The 20,653-nt window shown below is 35.9% G+C and overlaps 1 protein-coding gene and 1 long non-coding RNA gene across 12 annotated transcripts in view; one reads left to right on the top strand and one right to left on the bottom strand.

Annotated features, from left to right (window-relative positions):
• Positions 1-14,776, bottom strand: part of LOC138142779 (uncharacterized) — a 26,671-nt gene extending 11,895 nt beyond the window's left edge. Inside the window, exon 1 of the long non-coding RNA XR_011163538.1 lies at positions 14,540-14,776. This is a non-coding gene — a long non-coding RNA (uncharacterized lncRNA). The remainder of the gene's footprint in view (positions 1-14,539) is intronic.
• DMD (dystrophin) overlaps positions 1-20,653 on the top strand; it is a 2,504,498-nt gene that overhangs the window by 2,098,798 nt on the left and 385,047 nt on the right. For all 11 annotated transcript variants that reach the window (XM_069063824.1, XM_069063827.1, XM_069063826.1 and 8 more), the window contains 2 exons: positions 9,292-9,412; positions 10,062-10,330. In XM_069063824.1, the coding sequence (XP_068919925.1) occupies positions 9,292-9,412; positions 10,062-10,330 (390 nt within the window). The remainder of the gene's footprint in view (positions 1-9,291; positions 9,413-10,061; positions 10,331-20,653) is intronic.

The following is a 20,653-nucleotide window of genomic DNA, read 5'->3' as shown; positions in this document are numbered from 1 at the left end:
CATGATATGTGTCCTTGCACCAAGTGAAGCTAATTGACCTGTGGGGGGGGGGGGGGTGAGGGGATGAAATGAATTGACCTGTGTTTGGAGATGAACTGAAACTTCATTGTCATCATGCTCTAGAGCTAAGCAACTGTACTGGCAGAAGAGGAAAGTAATAGAACAGAAAAGCGCAGAATTTTCCTATTTATTTTACAGCCAGAGTCTTTTCAGATTTTATACACGGGGTCGGGGGGAGGGGAGGGGGAAGTACTTGGATGACCCAAGCCTTTTCCCTTATAACCCATCCCTAATGCTTTCACATACTTGTCCCTCTCTCAAACATAGCCCTCTTAAAGAATATCATCATTCCTCAGTGTCAAGAATAGAACAACTTAGCACCATGTTTTACTCCGTTTCTTTCACACATTTAAGCAGTAAGCCTTTTTGTAGTAATGTGAGGCTTGTCTACTTACTAATGCTCTTGTTGCCTGTAGATAAAAAGAACAAAAGATAATCACCGAAACTGGGTCACTCTGTCTGATCATCAAAGCTCACTTGAAGGGAGAGAAGGAAAACAAGAACTGTACAAAATTCTGTCACCATCAAGTCTGTCTTTGACGGATTTTGTATTTGCAGATTTTTATTTTTCTTTGTCATGCTTTTCAAGAACACCGTGAGCCTTCTCCTTCTTTGTAGATTTCTTGTTTTGTCAAACAGCAGTTTTGTTGGCTACTTGTAATGTCATGGAAGGTTACTTTTCATCTTGGAATCTCTATCTAAGGTATTTGGTAGGTTGTGTCTTCCTCCCCAACCCCCTACCAATTACCAGCTGATTTGCCCTCCATTTTAGAATTTTCACACCTTTCTTTGAGTTAGGTAAAGGAACAAACATCCCATTAAAATGGCAAAAGTTGAAACTATGATCAAATGTAGTTCATTTTCACCTTACTTTTCCATAAACTTGCTAATTCACACAAAACTGTAGGTGGTCTCACCCCACTTGTCAGTGAAGGTTTATAGCCAAGATATATACAAAATCCTATTTTCAGATCTATTCTTCGGGGGAAAATGAATAATCAAAACCTCAGTAATGCTGGAGGAGGGAAATATGATGCATAGAAGCAAAATAGACAGATAATTTCCATGACTAGGCCCACAATATAGAACCAGTGCTCAGAGAAGTTCTCTTGGCCATGATAGTATATTGATATTCCCAGAGTCAGATGAGAAGGAAAGTACTTTCTTTAATTAGAATGATTCTGAGAAGTTAACAGTAAAAACAATTTTAACATATAATAAGCTGTCATTAGAAATAACTGAAGCTATATGAAGAAATACTCTAAATCACTATTGATTAGAGAAATGCACATCAAAACAACCCTGAGGTACCACATCTCACCAGTCAGATTGGCAAAGATGACAAAACGGGAAAATGATAAATTCTGGAGAGGATGTGGGCAAATTGGAACACTATTGCATTGCTGGTGGAGTTGTGAACTGATCCAACCTTTCTGGAGAGCAATATGGAATTATGCCCAAAGGGCTATAAATAATTTCATACCCTTTGACCCAGCAATACCACTTCTAGGGTTATATCCCAAAGAGATCATAGAAGTGGGAGGAAGATCCATATGTACAAAAATATTTATAGCAGCTCTTTTTGTGGTGGCAAAGAATTGGAAATTAAGGGGGTACCCATCAGTTGGGGAATGGCTGAACAAGTTGTGGTATATGCATGTAATGGAATACTATTGTACTATAAGAAATGAGGAGCAGGTAGACTTCATATTTACCTGGAAAGGCTTATACGAACTGATACTGAGTGAGAAGAATAGAGCCAGGAGAAATTTGTACATAATTACAGACACAACATATGTGTGATGATCTACTTTGATAGACTGGACTCTTCTCAGGAATGCAGTGATATAAGTCAATCCCAAAAGACTCATGATGGAAAGAGATGTCTATATCCAGAGAAAGAACTAGAAAGAACTGAGTTTGAATCCAGATTGAGGCAAACTACCTGATCTTTTTCTTTTTCTTCTTTGGTTTTATTTCCTCCTTTCCATTTTTCATTCCATCCGATACAATCCGTCTTTATAACCTGACTAATGTCTAATGTGTAAGCATTTGCAGATCCTATACTTGATTGTATGCTGTCATGGGGTGGGGGGGGAAGGGGCAGGAGGGAGAGAAAATTTGAAACTCAAGGAATTGTGGAATTGAATCTTGTAAACTAAAAGTAAACAAACAAATTAATAAAGACAAAAAAAAGAAATAACTGAAGCTAAACTGTGCTTTGGCAAATACAGAATCATTATCATAGAACAAGAAACAATCTTGGGTCATCTAATCTGACCACTTCATTTTACAGATAAGACAATGGTGACCCAGAAAGGTTCAGAAACTTGCTTTGAAAGATCACATAGGAAATCTGGGAATCAAACCTAAATCCTCTGATGCTAAATATATTGTTTTTTCCATTGTGCCATGATGTGACTAGATTTTGTATGTTGGCACTAGAGTACCCTGACTCCTGATTTCTGTTATTTGCTTAATGAAATTGATTGATACTGTAATATCCTCCTGTTCAAAGAACATTCTTTTTAAATGGACTTCCATTGTTTTACTTGAGTAGTCACTAAAGTGATATTTATTACATGTCTCCTTCTGTGATTAACCTAGGGAGAGTTGAAAAAGAAGGAAATCATAAAGGTAATTTCTTGTGAGCCTATCACAGATCCTACATTTATCCAGTTCTCTTTGTCCTCCCTAAAATACAAATGGAGATTAAGTACAAGTGATGGGAACACTGTAGGAAATTATTTTGTGTTTGCTTTGCATTTTTACTAATGAAATTGTTTGTCATTAGGTTTTCATCTTTTAATTTAAAATCTCTATAATCCCTTCCCTGGAAAACATTAAGGACACCTTCAAAGATCCCTGAGAATTTCTGGCTAAGATTTAGATAAGATTTAAAATTTAGAAGATTTATTAAAACAGTGGACAGAAAGCCATTATTGCATGGGTGCTGTTGACAAATGGAAAGCCTTGAATAAAGTAGTTTACTTGTTCTTTTGTCAGGCCATATATTATGCACATTCGATTTCCTCTGAAGTCACCACAAAGTGAGAAAGAAGTTCAGAAATTCAATGAAATTATCCTGAAATCATTGACTGCAAATTATGCATTCATTTAGTCTAATTCTAGTATCAATGCTGGCCTGCTTTCTTTGGGCTTGCTTCGGGTTATGTGTTAGCTTCCTACATTTCCTTGTTATTGAGTATCATTTGGAAACGAAATGAGAATAATTAAATTCAAAAACATATGCCAAGTATAATATGAAAAGTTTTTATTTCTGAGCACTTTAGTGTTCCTAGTGTTATGTCAAATTAGCAACCTAGTTCAGAGTATCCTGATTCAGTTGAAGGATCATCAAATCTTAGATTTAAGAAGGATCTAAGAGGTCATCTAGCCTAACATGTCCTATAGAAGAATCTCTCTTAAAGCATTGCCAATTTCACTTGGGATCTCCGTTGGAAGAGAATCCACTACTCCTCAAAGCCACATATTCTACTTTTGAGGAGCCATCATTTTTACTCCCCTGATCTTATATCTAGCCTCTCTGTAATTTTCTATCCATCACCCCTAGTTATGGCCCCAGAGTCAATCGATCTTTTGGGGGCAGTTTGTGATTTGGTAGTGGAGGTGGAGATTTTTCGCCTGGTTGGCACTATGCCAACAACTTCGAAAGACTGCAGCTTCCAGAGGAATTCAGTTGTAAACCAATCCAAAGTCTGGTTCAGTTCTGCTCCTGGCAGAAACCTAAATTTCTAAGAATAAGGCAGAACTGACCCAATTATTACCAGGAAGTCCTTTGATTTGATAAGATCATTAGGATCTAGGTCATTTAATAAGATCCCAAGGGTCCAGTTATGGCCAGACCAACTTTGGGAACACAAGTCAAACTTGATATTGCTTTTTTGTAACTATGTCCTAATAATGCCATCATCATCATCTTCTTCTTCATCATCATAGCTAGCATTTATATAGCATTTGAGTATGTTTTGCAAAATTGTTCATGTTATCTCATTTAATCCTCACAATATCTCTACAATTATGCTATTATCCCCATTTTATAGATGAGGAAGGGGAAATAAACAAAAGTTAAGTGACTTGCCCCGGGTCATTTTGCTTTACATTTCTTTTTTCATACTACTTTCTTAAATCTATCTGGAAAGGAACATCTCTCCTATCTGACCCTTCATTCCATCAATCCTAATTTCCTTTAAATGCTTTCCTTTTCTCAAGTAAACATTTTTTTTATCTATGAAACTTCTTATTTTGAAGGCAAGTAATGTTAAACTCTGTTACGGATTTCTAGTCTTGTTACCATATCGATATCTCATTTTTTCCTCATGTTTCTCTTTCTTGTTCACTCCATGAATTTCATTTATGAATTTGGCATTCATTTGTTTCCTCTAATTCTGTCAGGTAAAATTGCCATACATTTTTGACAACAACAAATAAAAATAATTTACAAGTAAAACTTTGTTAATAAAGTAGATACATTCCTGCAATATGCTTGCTTCCTCATCAGAAACTTCTCCACCCTATCCCTGACGTCCCAGTGGTGTAAGTCTTAGGAGAGGCATAAACATGAATATAACAATGACAATAAAGTTGTAAGACTAGGCAGATAGAAAGATGGTGGTACTCTTGAAAGTCATAAGAAAGAGGGGAAGAGGGGAGTGTTTGGGGGCAAAGATGATGACTTCAGTTTTGTATTTGTTGAGATACCCACAACCATTGCTTTCCATAAAATATTAAGGGTTTGTGTGTGTCTATGTGAATTCCACATGTTAGAATTTAGAATATGTAGGGTTTTTACTGTCTGCTATAATTAAAAAACAAAACATTTTGCTTTTTTTTTACATAAATTCCTTGTGTCAACTACCTACTGATTTCTATAGCTGGAAAAACCAATTAGTGCATGAAATTTATGTTATGTGGAAGACTGACCTCAGTTCCTTGTTCTTTTAAGTGAATGTAAAGTTAATGGGATTTAAGATCTTCTCTGCCCATTAATAGGCCTCACCTGGAGCCCATTAAGGGAAGCTTGCTTAGGGGAAGGCTTGCTGGTAGGAAGGCTTTCACACCTTTTCCTAATCTCTAATTAGGCACTGAGTCACATGGATTGTGATGCCTTCTGGCTCTGAGAAATGTATATGTACTCTGAGTTGATATTTTGCTTTGGGGATTTGCTTATGAGAAGGATCTTGTGATTCCCTGGTTAAGATTCTGAGTGGCCATATGTTTAGAGGTCCCCCACTGCTCAGATATAAATACTCTCGTTTCAAGGAAGTGTGTAAAATGTACAGCAATACTGCTTTGATTTAGGCAGTCAGAGCCCTGTCTGTTAGTATTTATTTCTCTGCTTGTATTTTCTCTGAATTTTCTCTGAAGTTTAGGGTGCTGACTTTTCCCCTGAACTAGTGAAAGTAATTTAAAAAGATTGACCCCTTAAACATCTATCTTTCCTAGTAAAGCAGATCTAAGAATCTGTCCTAGCAGCCATCCTGGGTATGCCAGTGTGGTTGCCTCTACAATGAATGGCCCTGACCCTTACACACTTGAAATTATCTATCAAGAACTTTATCTCTTCAAGAAACTTAGGAGGAAGGGAGCATCATACAGAATCATACATCTTAGTCTTGATTTTCTATGTAAATACAGATAACAGGAAATATGATAGAGAGGATTAGCTGTCTTTTTATGTCAACATTTGAAACAGCATCAGCTTCAGGTTCCAAATATTGGTTAATGCCTAGGAGCCAACAAGAAATTTCTTGTATGTATATATATTCTAAAAATTTTTATCTGAGAAGTACACATAAAACCCATTTACAAAATTCAGGAGCCTGGGTAATCCTTTGCTTTCTAACAATTAAGAGATAACATACTATGAAAAAAAACAACACTGTATTTCCTTATTTTCAGTAGCCCCCTTAAAACTCTAATCACTTAGCTTTCCTTCCTTCTAAGGCACAATATGATGCTTTGTGAAATATTGTTTGAGGCAAATACCTTAGTTAAATAGACCCATCATACATTTCACATTGAGATATCTAGTTTCTTCAATTGCAAATCATTCCTATGCTATTCTACTATGAAGTGTTTACTAAACATTGTTACAAGGATCTTTAAGAGCTAAGCTTTCAAAACTAGCATCTTGATTTTACATCTCCATTGGGTCATTTCTCCCTTTGGGGGAGACAATATAGCCTGTGTAATAAGAACTGCCTTCAGAATCAGAAAGATTTATATTCAAGCCTTCCATCTCTTTCTCTTGAGGAGCCGCCTATGTGTCCCAATGATAATTTGACCTCAGAATGAAATAAAGTGGTTAGATCAGAGAACCAGCCTTGAACCTTAGCTGTGGTCACCCATATAAACTTCAGGTTTGAATCACAGGAAGAAGCCACCACCTAATTAGAACTCTTCAGTTTCATGAAGGCATTAACTCCCCACAACTCTTGCTTTCAGTGTTTTCCTCTTAGCTCACAGTTTGACAGCCAACTCAGGAGATGTATTATTATATGAGGGGCACGACTCTTCTTGAGCAGATCTTGCCTTCCCTTGTAAAACTCCCTCAGGGCTGACTTGAGGAGCCTGGCACCTATGCATGACTGACATATCTACAACTACAAGCCAATGAGTTTCAGTCAGTAAGGAGATGATAATGACATGGATGTCTATATGCAGTGACAGACGGTCTTTATGTTCTGATCCTCAAGTAATCATGAGAAAGTTATGGACTTTTTGGTACTAGATAGGTCAAGAGGGCCAACAAAAGAAAGGAGAAGATAGGTAAGGAAACAAAGGGAAATGAAGGAAAGAAGATATTGAAAAAAATTATGGCCAGAGCTCTGTATATGTATTTAACTATTCCTTGTCATTTCTAAGTCCTTTTTGAGTATATATTAAAATTAATTCTCAGTGAAGCAATAAATGAATGAACCAAAGGCTATGAGAAGAGGTGACCAAAAATAATTTCCCTGGGCCTCAGTTCCCTCGATTTCAAAGTTAAGGAAAAGGTCTGGCTATCTCTGAAGTCTTTTTCAGTGGTAGGATTCATGATTCTGTGAAATGTTCTCATTATTGCGACCACTAAAATATTTAAGAACATTATTCTAGATTAAGTTTTCACATTACTCTAGGAATTTTTGTTGTTGTTGTTGTTGTCTAATAAAATTCACTTTTAGTTTCTCCAGAAAGGCTCTTTAAACTATCAGCAACTATATTTGACCTTTTCTATACTAAAGATTGTTTGTTTTCCTGTTTTTTTTTTCTTTTGAAGTGTACTGACTCCAAAAGGAGTCGGGAGACTTGAACTCTTTTCCTGATTCTGCCATTAATTCACTGTGTGCCCTTGGGCAAATTACTTAACCTCACTGGGTTTCATCTATAAAATGACAGGATTGGATTAGATGATCTAAAAAATCTCTTTTCATCTTTAGAGTTGTATAATTCCATGAATAATAATGCCTAATTATTACATAATGTCATCTATAAAATGTTTAGATTGAAATAGGGACTCTGTACGATCCCCTGACCTCTGGTGCTATAGCTGTGCCTTATCCCCAAGCTTTACCTGAAATCCTCTCCCTATCGCAGTTTTTCATCACCATGAATAGATTGGTTTCATCAGATATGGCAGCTCTTACTGCAGTATCTGCCTCTCCTGAATGCCCCGTTACTTCTGAGAGTACCACCATTCTCCTGGTCACCAAAGCATGAAACTTAAATGTCATCCTAAACTCACTCTCACCACCACTCCCCCATTACCATTTTGCTGCCAAATCCTGCTAATTTTAACTTTGTAACATCTCTCACATACATCCCTTGTCTCCTCTGACACTGCCATCACTGTAGTGCAGACCCTCATCATTCTATGCCTCATAACTATTGTAATAGGCTGCTGGTTTGTCTCTTTATCTCAAGTATCTCACCATTCCAGTCTACCCTCCACTCAACTGTCAAATTAATATTCCTAAAATGTTAAGTCTAACCAAGTCATCTTTTATTCAATAAACTCCATTGGCTCTCTCTCACCCCTGAGATCAAATATAAAGTCTTTTCTTCTGCATTCAAAAAGCCTTTCATTACCTGACCCCCTTCTAATTTTCCAGTCTTCTTAAACCTTACTCCCAGGACACATTTTGAAATCTAGTGACACTGGCCTTCTGGCTGTACCTCAAAGATTCGAGACTCCAGGATTTTTACAAGACTGGATTACTCTCCCTCCTCATCTCTGCTTCCTAACTTCCATCACTTCCTTCAAGTTCTAGCTCAAATCCCATCATCTACTAAAAGCCTCCCTGATCCACCTTAATAGTAGACCCTTCCTTCTATTAATTATCTCTAATTCATCCTGTATACATCTTGCTTGTATGTACATAGTTGTTTTCACATTGTCTCCCCATTAGACTCAGCTTCTTGAAAGCAGGGACAACTTTTTGTATTTCCTTGTATACCCAGTGTTTAATACAATGTCCTACCACATGATATAAGCTTAATAAATGCTCAGTGACTGACTAGTGGAAATGATGGCAAGTCTCCCATCAGATGTAGTCATTCCCCACAACCACTACTAGGAACTTCCCAGGAAAATCTCCTGAGCACAGTACCTCCAATGTCTATTTCTATCTCAGAAATGTACAATACTACTCTCTACAATGCAGAGAGAATGTTTAAGGTGGACAGTAAGAGACTAGGGATGGCTTTGGCTTCTCAAATGTTAGAATAAGCACAAGCAGGGTTTTATTTCTATTTAATTTCTTCAGTCTTGGGCTGTATCTTTTTTTTAACTACTTACAGTTGAAAAATACATATATATGTAGTGATGAAATGAGAATACAATCTCAGGTGACATTCAGTCTTATCAATGCATTCCGGAAATCCCTTGGGTTTTTATATGTTTTTTTAAGGCTCCATTAGGCTATATTTGTATCTCTTTTTTGTTAGATATGCTGCAAACTACATCTCAAGTCTGATAGTCCCATTAAACCAAGAATTCTTATCTTAAATGAAAGGACATTAGCATAGGGGGGAGTTTCTAAAGATTTCCTGATTGTCAAAATGCTTTGTAGCCTTAGCCTTCCTCACTTTTGGCACGAGTCAGTTTGCCTAAATATTAGAATCAAATGTTGACCTGGTAATATCATAATTCCTTTATAAAAACCCAGTGTGAGTTGGTAGTAATAGCCCAGGACACCAAATTTATACCACTTTTGTTTGGTTTCACAGGCCTTCAAGAGAGAGTTGAAAACCAAAGAACCTGTAATCACGAGTACACTTGAGACAGTGAGAATCTTTCTTTCAGAGAAACCTTTGGAGGAACTGGAGAAGCAATGCCAGGAGCCCAGAGGTAATGGAATGTAAAGATGTAATAACATATTGATAGAAGGATCAGCAATGACTTAGAGATCCATAAATTCTTGATTCCTGTGTCAGAAGAGCTTATATTTTCCAGGTTAAATTTCACTGTGGAATCAATTCAAATTAAACACTATAGATGAAATGAATCAGAAATCTTAGGCTCCAGTGTTTAAATACATGTGCCCATTTCTAAACAAAATTAGAAATCATCTTAGATACAAATAGCTTAACATTTTTTTAAAATGAGAAATAACTGTGGTTATTAGAAGCAACTCTACTGTTATAGAGACTGTAAGCTAAGTACCAATTTAAAAGCCAAATTCAAATGAATTATTATTTGACCCAAACATCATTCCTATCATTTAGCTCAGCAGTCTAATTGGATCTTTGAAGAAACAAGATAAAGTCAAGCATGAGACCAATGTAAAGTGTAAAAGACTCAGCAAGGATTCTTTGTATGTTATAGCCTCATATTTCCAAAATTATTCTGTGACTTCTAAAATGGTTATATTAAAGCAGCATTCCCATCTCTTGTTGTAAATGTTCCCTTTTATCTAATATGAACTATTCAATGCTATTTTAAAAACACCAGTGTAATAAAGAATTTGACCTAACAGCTTGTTCTATTACAAATTTAGAACTGCCTCCTGAGGAGAGGGCCCAGAATGTCACAAGACTCCTGAGAAAGCAAGCTGATGAGGTCAACACTGAATGGGAAAAATTGAACCTACACTCTGTTGATTGGCAGAAGAAGATAGATGAGGCCCTAGAAAGACTACAGGAACTTCAAGAAGCAATGGATGGATTGGACCTAAAATTACGTCAGGCTGAAGTGATCAAGGGTTCTTGGCAACCAGTGGGAGATCTACTAATTGACTCTCTGCAAGATCACTTAGAGAAAGTCAAGGTATGGTGTGCTTCTTATCCTCATTCAGTGCAAATTCTTCACCTCACAGTCCGAAAACTAGAGGAAGCTTAAAAATAAAGAATTCATTCTTTTTTAAAAGTTATAGAATCTTCTTGGATTTTAAATTACCCATGGGAGATTATGATGGCCAAAATATAGCTCTGCCTTTGATGCTTCTTAAGAGTACACATATACAGTATAGAGTAGTGACATCACATTACTAGGATTAAGCATATGTGGTCACGAGTCCTCAGTTTGTCACTAACTAAACAGTGTGACCTTGTACAAGTCATTTTCTGGACTTGAACTATGTCTTCACTTTCTTCAAGAGAACTTTCTCTTTCTCTTCCCCTAACTTAAGATGTTCTGAACACTGTAAAGTGATACAAATCATAATACATAGCATAATATGCATACTTTTTTCTAATCTCATACTATGAAATTCAGTTCCATGGGATTAAAAATCTTTTAGCTTTAGATTCTAGCTTTCAAATAATTCTGTCCTTTTTGTCCATGATTTTGTCCACGATATTCTTATCAACTTATTTCCAAAGTCACCAGAACTTGACTGAAAGAAACACCAAACTTTATTTGACCATATACATATTGTTTTCTATTTTAAAAAACAAAATGCCATGCTTTGAAATCATTGCATCCTTTATACAGGTCAAAATTTTGATGAGCATATTTCTTTTTTAAATTAGGGAATTTTTTTGAGGGGGAAGGCAAGGCAATTGGGGTTAAGTGACTTGCTCAATGTCACACAGGTAGTGTCAAGTGTCTGAGGCCAGATTTGAACCCATGCCCTTCTGACTCCAGGGCTGGTGCTCCATTCACTGCACCACCTAGCTGACCCATTAAATTAGGATATTTTTTTTAATTAAGAGGCATTTATTATCTTTCTCTTCTCTCTCAACATTAAGGAAGGAGAGGGAAAGAAGAAGGGATGGAAGGAGAGAAGGAAAGAGGAAGGGATAGAGGAAGAGGAAAAATATTCATAACAAATATCTATAGTCAAGGGAAGCAAATTCCCTCATTGGTAATGTCAAAACATGTATATCTCATTCAGCAATTTAAGTCCATCAGCTGTCTGTCAGGAGATAGATAATGAACATCATCTAAAGTCCTCTGGAATTATGGTTTGTCATTTCCGTTGATCAGAGTTCTATAGTTTCTAAAAGCTGTTTTTCTTTATAATGTTCTCATTGTATAAATTTTTATAAAATTGTATAAATTACTCTTCTAATTCTGCTCACTTTACTTTGTCTTAGTTCATATAATTCTTCCTGGTTTGACTGTTTAATAATTTCTTATGGTACAATAATATTCCATTTTATTCATGTACCATAATTATTCAGACTTTCCTTAATGGATGAATACCCTCTTATTTTTTAGATTTTTGCTACTATGAAAAGAGATGCTCCTTTTCAGAGCTCTCTCTTTGATCTCTTTAGAACATGAACTTTGTAATTGTATTACAGAAACAAAGGATGTGCATGGTTTAGTAACTTTTGCAGAAATAGTTCCAAATTGTTTTCCAGAATGATGAGACTAATTCACAAATCCACAAAAAGTGTATTAGTGTCTGTTTTTTTCCACAGTTCCTCCAAAAATATGTCAATTTCTTCTTTTGTCATCTTTGCCAATTTGATGGATATGATATAGAACCAATGAGTATATTTCTAAATGGCCCCAAGTAAATCAGTATAACTGGAAATTATGACATCTACATCTTCTTCTTGTTTTTAATGCATCGATGAGAAAAGATTTCTTTAATCTAGACCTATTTCCTTAGAAACAGTCATTTCATTGTCTTTTGTTTACCTGCTTCATTTTAAAAATTGAAGCAGACATTAGGAGAAATAAAACATTGTCCTAAATGTCTTATGCTATATAGTTAAAACTTATCACATTGCAATCTTGCTTCTTGAGCAATTACCACAGCTCTGCAGGCCTGGAGATAATAGCATGCATACTCCAACTTACTGTGTCAGACATCAATTAAATTGGTGACTGTGCCATTCTGTATAACTTTTCAAAGCTGCCTATTTTATGTACTCTGCATCATACATTTTGAGACTTTCTGTTACTACAACTTTTGGTGGTAATTAAATTTAGGGTATATATTATATCCACCAAGGGGAAAAGATGAAACAACCAGAATAATTTTATTATTTATTTTTATTTACATAAATATGTTTATATTTAGCTTTTGAGGATAGAACTGCTAATGTACTTGTTTGTTTCACTTTTTTTTTTTAGTAGGGAAAGTAATAGTTTCACTGTACTGCCACCTTGGTCACACTACATTGTGGTCAATTAAGGGTATAACAATTTAGGAAATATATTGATATACTTTAGTGAACATCCCATAAAGCAGTGGTTCTTGAACTTTTTGGTTGATCTCAGGACCAACCCCCTTACACTAAAAATTATTGAGGACCCCCCCACAAAGAGATTTTATTTATATGGGGTGTTATCTGTTGATATTTACCATATTATAAATGAAAGAATCTTAATATTATTATAAGAATATTTGGACTCCCTGAAAATATCTCAGGGATTCCCCATTATCCCTAAACAACACTTTGAAAATTGCTGCCATAGAAAGAAATTAGTACAGTGGGTAATTAGAAGCCATGGCACATGAGGAATGGTTGCAAGGATTGGGATGGGAGATGCAGGTAAAAGAATAGTTGAGAGAATATAATAACTGTTTTCACATTTAATAGAATAATTAAGAGCTATTGGGAAGAGGATAAAAAAGAGATTGAAGAGATTTCATCTAAATATATGAAGAAAACAATAATTTAAGTTGCTTTAGAATTGGTGACCTCCAAAAGTGTTGAAGTCTCCACTATAAGTGTCTTTGGACAAAGAATTCCTGCTCAAGTATAAGTTGGACTAGATGGAGGTCCCTTCCAATTCTGTGATGAATTGCTTGACTCTTTGTGCCTTACCTTACTCCAGCATTGAATTAAAAGCAGGACCTCTTCTAGAATCATTCCTTTAAAATGTTAGCATAATAGAGAAAATATATTTGCATAAGACATAGTGAGTGCTTTTAAAAAGACTGAAGACATGGTTTTCAAATTAAAAAGTAATCATTTTGGTTCCTCAGCAGTCACTTTACCTTAGGTAGGAGATTTGGGTTCTAGTCTTTGTTCTATAATTAATTCACATGGGCCAATGCTTTGGATTATAGATTTAGAGTTGAAAGGGACCTCTGAAGCCATCAAATTCAACCCTCTCATTTACCGTTAGCTTAAAGAGGATGAATAACTTTCCCAGAATCATGTGTATAGTAAGTGTCGGAGCTGGCATATGGAACTAGGACCCTAGTCATAATTCCAACATATTTGCAACTTGATGGTAATATCTTCTTGCTCTAACATCCTATTATCTAGAGTTTTTGTAATATATGCATGCATCTATATATACATACATATATAATATACAGTACACATAATATACATATATAGTATCATGGATTAGTTAACAGAGCCATAACTAGCTAATTTTGTCCTTGGAAAGCTACCCTGTGCTGATTATCTCCACTTTGTATTGTATAATGGTTTTAAGGTTGTTTCCCCCATTAGACTTGAGAGCAGAGACTGTCTGTTGCCTTTTTTATTTGTTTTATCTCCAGTGCTTAGCACAGTACCTTGTAAATAACAAATATTTAATAGTACTTAATACATACTTATTGATTGACCTTGCTTAGAGTGAAGGGAGACATTCCAAGACACTGTGAGGCTATTGTGTAGACAGATTGGCAGAAGTAGTTCACCTAGGAAGAAACTCACCTTCCTATTTTGCTTCCTCTTTTCACTGATTATTTTTGCTAAAGAGGTGCTCAGTTCAGTTGGTTTTATGTTACTATCATATAAAAAGTTCTGTCAGACCTTTTCAATGCTGGCACCTAGGGGAGAGGAGAGAAGTGGATTCTTGTTGCCTTGTTATAACTATGGTAGTTACCTTTGATAGAGGCTGCTGTAATGCCTGTCTTTTCAGTCTCTGGTTTATAAGATCTTTTCTGAAGATACGTTTATGTTCCAGGGAACATGATTTTATCCCTAGTATATCTGAATATATATTTAAGAAGCTTTACATTAAATTATAAAGTATATAATGGACATTGAGTTATTACTAACATAACTTACAAGCGGTGGTGAGAATGGTTTCCTGGAAAAAATCTTGATTACTTACTTTATACTGGTGGAGATGGGAGAGCTCTGGACTGAGGTTTCATGCATTGCTTCACATTTTGAGTACAGTTTATAACACCAAAAGTCCTGAATTATGACAAGAATGCTAAATTAGTTCATATCCCAGAAGAATCAGATTTGAGATGTTGCCGTGTGCCTAAGTAGTAGCTACCGCCCTTTGTGTGAGAAGAACCTGAATCTACCACTGTATTCCCATAATGCCTTAGCTTCTGAAAAGGCAGCCCACAGTAATTGTTTCTGACATCTGCTTAGCATACTTTGAAGTGCATATAAGTTCCTTTTCAGTTTCATTTGAACTCCAGCTGTCTTCACCAAAGTCTATAATCAATCTGAATTAAGTTGTCCTACTTCTCTTAATAAGTTTCTTATTAAGTTCTGCATTGGCCTCTTAGTGAGCCTTAAAGCTAATTCATGTAGAATTGCCATTTTCTACTCATTCATTTGTCAGCCCTCCAAAGCCCAACTAAAAACAATCAGAAAGACTATTAATTTGCTGCTTCATAAACAACTTATTCAAGAATATATGTTGCAAGCAAGCAAATGACGTAAGACAATGAGTGAGGAGGAAGGAGATGGTGGCATGTAATAGATTTTTTTTTAACTCAAAGGAAATGCATTCCACATTCAAAATAAACATTTATTCAATAAGAGAAACATCCTTCCAATCCTTCCAAATATTTCATAAATTACTTGATTGCTGAGTGAACTTTATTTAAAGACAGGAAATATTTGGAACAGTTGTAGACTGTGAACATGTCCTTTTTATTATTAAACTTATTTTAATTTAGACCTCTTTGCAGATAAAGAGCTTTGTAGCATTTGTTTTGATAGACTGCAATGAACAGAGGCACCAGAATACACTGCAAATGTTACTCAATTAAATGAGAGATGTACAGCAACTCTTTTAGTCATAAGCATTTAGGAGTTTTCAGATAATCAAAATGTTCAGTTAATGAATCCATCTGATATTATCTTTCTCAAGAGATATTTTCTTGGGCCTTGAAATTCCCTCCCCACAACATCACCAAGGTTTCCATTGGAAAACAATAATCTCAAAGAGTTCACATTTAATAGAATAGCTCTGGAGAATTAGCTAGTATTAGAATCTAGACTAAGCATTTTGGGTGCAGGAGGAGACAGTAATAAATGCTCTCTGGTCCTCCAGAGACACCATCTGACAATTATAGACTACTCCAAACAGAAATTAAGTAACATATCATTAGCATTAAAGGATTTCAGATCTCAAAATGGTATTGTTATAATCTAGTATCCAGAGAGGTCTGATCTCATTAAAAAGTGTGAATGTTTAATTCACTGCATCTGGGGTATTTATTAATGGAGTCTTCGTTTTCCTGGGAAGGTTTTTATATAACAAACTGAGAGATTAAACATTTTATTAAATTCTATGTATAGAGGCATTGCAATAACCATACACAATCCTAAAATGCTAGTGATATTTAGCAAAAATGCTACATTTGCTTAGAAAATGGCAGCTCTTGGCCTACTTTCTTTTTAACTCTCCTATGGCATTTACCAAAGGTGCTCAAGTTTCAAGTTTATCATTGAGCTATTCTTCTACAACTAGAATAACAAGGCATGATTTAAGAGTAAATAACCCAAGAAGTAGGTGCCAGATGTGCTGTCTTGCCCTGCAATTACATTTTTCACATTTATCCATTTAACATTGGCACCAATATCATGCCTCAGATAACCTCATATTAAACAACTTAAGCAATGACACTGAGGAATGGTTGCCAGTAAGCCAGCATTCTGGATGTGATGGAAAAGTAGATGTGTATATTGCTAACAAAACAAAACAAAAATCTAATTTGGGAAAGGAATGTGAAAAGATAGCTTTTTTCTAGGATAAAAAATTGTCCTTCCCCAAGATAATGTTTTTTAATGCTATATTTTCGTGTACCTTATTCTGTAAAAGAGAAATCTTTATATAAAAAAATTAGCTCTGTGTTTGATTATTCCATCATTTTCAATTTCTTCTATTTTGTGCACAACATGAAACAATTTTATGGTATTCATGTTCAATTAAAAATAATGTTTTTTTTAAGCAATTGGGGTTAAGTAACTTGCTCAAGATTACATGGCCAGTTATTTCTGGGTGTGGTGCTATGTATCTGAGCCCAGATTCGATCCCCCAGGTCATCCCAACACTGGGGCCGGTTCTCTTACTCGCTGAGCCACCTGGCCGCCCCTAATTAAAAATAATGTTAAACAAATCACCACAATATTCAAATAAGTTTATTTAAAATTGAACTAAACTTATATAAATCTGTCCTCTTCTAGATCCAATATTATATTTTTTCGTTGTGGAAATGGAATTTCACTTAGGAACTTTAAAATCAATAATAATTTCTTCTTTACATAGGGAGACTTTAAGGGGAAAAAACTGAAATGTAGGGTATAACCAATTAAACGATTAGGACCTAGAATATGTCCTTCTTTTTAAAGTTATGAGTCATATTCTTACTCTGCATCAAGGTAATAGAAGATAAGTACCAAGAACACAATAACCCCTCTTTACTGAAACACATATTAGGAAGCAATTTTTCTCTTAGACAAACAAATTACTATCGAGATTATGGAAAACTCAATCTCACCTGTTAAAAAGTTATCTCATAGCTACAAGACTTTACTTGTGGGCAGTTCTATTTTCTATGAACTAAGTGATCTCAAACTTCAACATCCCATGGGTTATCACAGCGGTTGTCTGAACTATAAATACCTGTTGATGTAGTGCAGAGGTGTCCAACTTGAGACCTAAGGGTCACATGGGCCTGCAGAACTCCTTAGTAGTATCTGAATCAGATTGAAATGTAATTAGAACATGTTTGACAAAACAAATAAAAATACAAAACTACATAATGTTAATTTGTGATTTTCTAAGTCAATATTCTTACAACCTGCAGGGATCCATTTCTATTTGAGTTTGACACTGATGGCGTCAACAAGCCAGAAAACATTTATTAAGGCAGATACTCAGGTAGGCTGAGATATCAGATACATGCAAAAAGAAAAGACAGTCCCTGTCCTCAAAAAGCTTATATTCTAATGGGGAAAGGAAACACATAAATGAAAGCTGAAAGGACTTGGAGACAGAAGAAAGTGTCTATCAGAGCCAGAGTAGAGAAAGAAGTCAGAAGGATCAGGAACTGAACTGGGAAAGGAATGAATAGCATAGGAGTAGAAGAGAGATGCTTAACCTGGGGTCCATGTTATATTTTTGATAACTGTATTTTAACATAATTGGTTTCTTTTGTATTCCTATGTGTTTTATGTATTTAGATTTTTTTTTTCTGAGCAAGCATCCATAGGTTTTGCCAGACATCCAGAGGGGTCCATCACATAAAAGTTGAGGAATCCTGCTGCAGAGAGATCATAGGAACATAAGTTCTAGCCTTAGAGGCTACTTACTCCAATTCCTTAGTTTTACAAATGAGGACACTAAAACTGGAAAAAGTTAAGTGACTCACCCAAGGTCACACAGTTAAAGCAGAGCTAGGATTTGAAAGTGATTCTCTTACTGGCTCTTCCCAGTGATTCGTGCTGCCATTCCTAAAAGCTAAGCTGTGTTCCAGTAGTGTCTCAGGGTCTAGCTGGCAGCATGACTTTGTTTTGTTATTCTCTCAGACACCTAGGTGATTCAGTGTGTAGAGTGCTGGGCTTGGAGTCAGGAAGAATCATCATCCTGAATTCAAATCTGACCTCAGACATTTACTAACTGTGTGACCCTGGGCAAGTCACTTAACCCTGTTTGTGTCAGTTTCCTCATCTATAAAATGAGCTGGAGAAGGAAATGGCAAACCACTCCAGTATCTCTGCAAAAAAAAAAAAAAAAACCCAAATGGGGTCACAAAGAGTTAGACATGACTGGAAACAACTGCATGACAACAACTTTGACTGGGCAAAGTTGTCTCAGCAGCTTGGTTTTCTCATTTATAAAATGAGAAGATCAGACTAGATGACCAATAAAGTTTCTTATAGCTCTGTGCTATTATACTAAATTCAAGTATTTTTATCAATGTTTTTCTTTGATATTTTTTAAAGTTTTTTAAAGGTATTTTGAAAGTTTTCAAGGCAGGTTAGGTGGTACAAGGAACAGAGCACCAGCCCTGGAGTCAGGAAGACCTGAGTTCAAATTCAGTCTCAGATACTTGGCATACATAATACCTGTGTGACCTTGGTCACGTAACTCCAATTGCCCTGCCTTCCCCCCCTCGAAAAAAAGTTTTCTCACTTTTATAAAATAGAGCTCCTGTATCTAGAAGCATATTTTCTTTATTTCCATCAGCCCATCTCAGACATTAGGACCAACAAACAGTTCCCTTCAGAGCAGAGCCTTTGAATTCAGGGTAAAAGCAATTGAAGAAGAGCAAACATTCATACATGAAGAGAAGCCTTCTTAGGCTAAATATTTCCCATTGTCAGTAAACATTCATTAAGTTCCTACTATGTGCCAAATTTAGAGATGCACAAATACAGAGAACCCGCCCCAAATGTTCACATGGACTATTTGTGCCTAAGCTGTGGTAGAGCATTCCGAGCTCATATCGGTCTGATCAGACACACTGTAGTAATCTGGCATCTAGTGTTGTCATCCCGGCCCTCTTTGAGAACAGAGGGCAACCACCAATGTGCCGAGCACTATACTAAGCATTAGAGATACAAAAGAGGTAAAAGTCGTTTGCTGATAAATTTGCAATATTCTTCATACTTAACATTGTCCTAGAATTGAATACGTTTGTCCAGTGCTAAAACTTTTAAATTAAAAAATACAGCATTTTAAACATTTTTCTCTACCAGGTATTTCCTCCTGTTAGTTTTTTCACCATATGATTTCCTGTCTTACACAATGCTTATAAGCAGCAGCAGTCCTTAGCCTCCAAAGACTTGGCCGTAACCATTGAAGCCTTTGAACTGTGTTTAATTAACATCTGTTTGCTGGAAGTAAGTGGTAGAGCATTTAATCACTGTTCATTCTTCTTCAGCTGCTTTTAGCTTTCCTTCAAAGCCTCTGCTCTGAAGGGAACTACTGGTGCTAAGATATCTGAAATGGGCTGTTGGTGTCCAAAGAGAGCATGTTGACAAGGAGATAAAAGCTTTTAGATGCAGGAGCTTGGTGGGGTATAGGAAAGAACTCCAGTCAGTCACATAACAAGCCCAAGTATGAAACCAGAAGACTAGGGGTAAATCATTTAACCTTTCTATTTTCTTCATACAATCATTCTGAAGAATGTGCTTTTTAAACTGTAAAGTACCATGTGCAGTTATTGTTATTGCCATCATTATTATTGTCCTTTACCAATACACTGCATAATGCTTCTTTTCTTACTTTATGGGAAAAGATTTCTGAAAAAGGGAGTAAATTTGGGGACTGATTCCATGAAGTTAGGATACCTATTACAGGATTCACTGAAAAGTTAAAATTTAAATACTACCTACTAATCACTGCGTATAGAAACTGTTCAGGTACCATTGTGAAAATCCTTCCACCACACCCCAGATAACTTCATGATGACACAGCCACCACCCTTGCAAAAGCCCTCTTTACCTGTTATCTGGACCATTTCAATAACCTTCTCATTGGTCAAGCCATCTTCCATGTAGCTGTCAGTGATTTTCCTAAAGCTCAATCTGACCATGTCACTGTCTATTTGATAAACTCATGCCATACTTAACTCTAGGAGCCAATATTTCTCATTTGTATCTCATAATTTAAAACTTTCTATTCTATATGTAAGTTCTATCAGGGACATAATTATTAGTGTCATGATATGTGCATATACTTTATAAATAAGTCACTATATGCATATGGCTTGTACATAATCAGAAATATTTTATTGATGGGATTACTTGATCAGAAAAATCTGAAGACTAGTACTCTAGAATAGTGTTTCTTAAACTGTGGATCATGACACCTTTGGCAACAGTAAAGGGTTTCTGAATGTGCAATGACCAAAAATTAACTAAAAACCAAACATGTAATCCAAGATGTTTCTGGTAACACTTGCGCCTGTTGCACAACTTCACTGAAAACTTGGTTCTAAACACAAAGCATATGCACTTTGCACTGCTCATG

This window comes from Petaurus breviceps, unplaced genomic scaffold, assembly GCF_028583685.1.
Source record: "Petaurus breviceps papuanus isolate PSGF00001 unplaced genomic scaffold, PetGlider_PUasm1.0 90603, whole genome shotgun sequence".
Lineage (NCBI taxonomy): Eukaryota > Metazoa > Chordata > Mammalia > Diprotodontia > Petauridae > Petaurus > Petaurus breviceps.
This window is presented reverse-complemented; position numbering and strand designations above follow the sequence as displayed.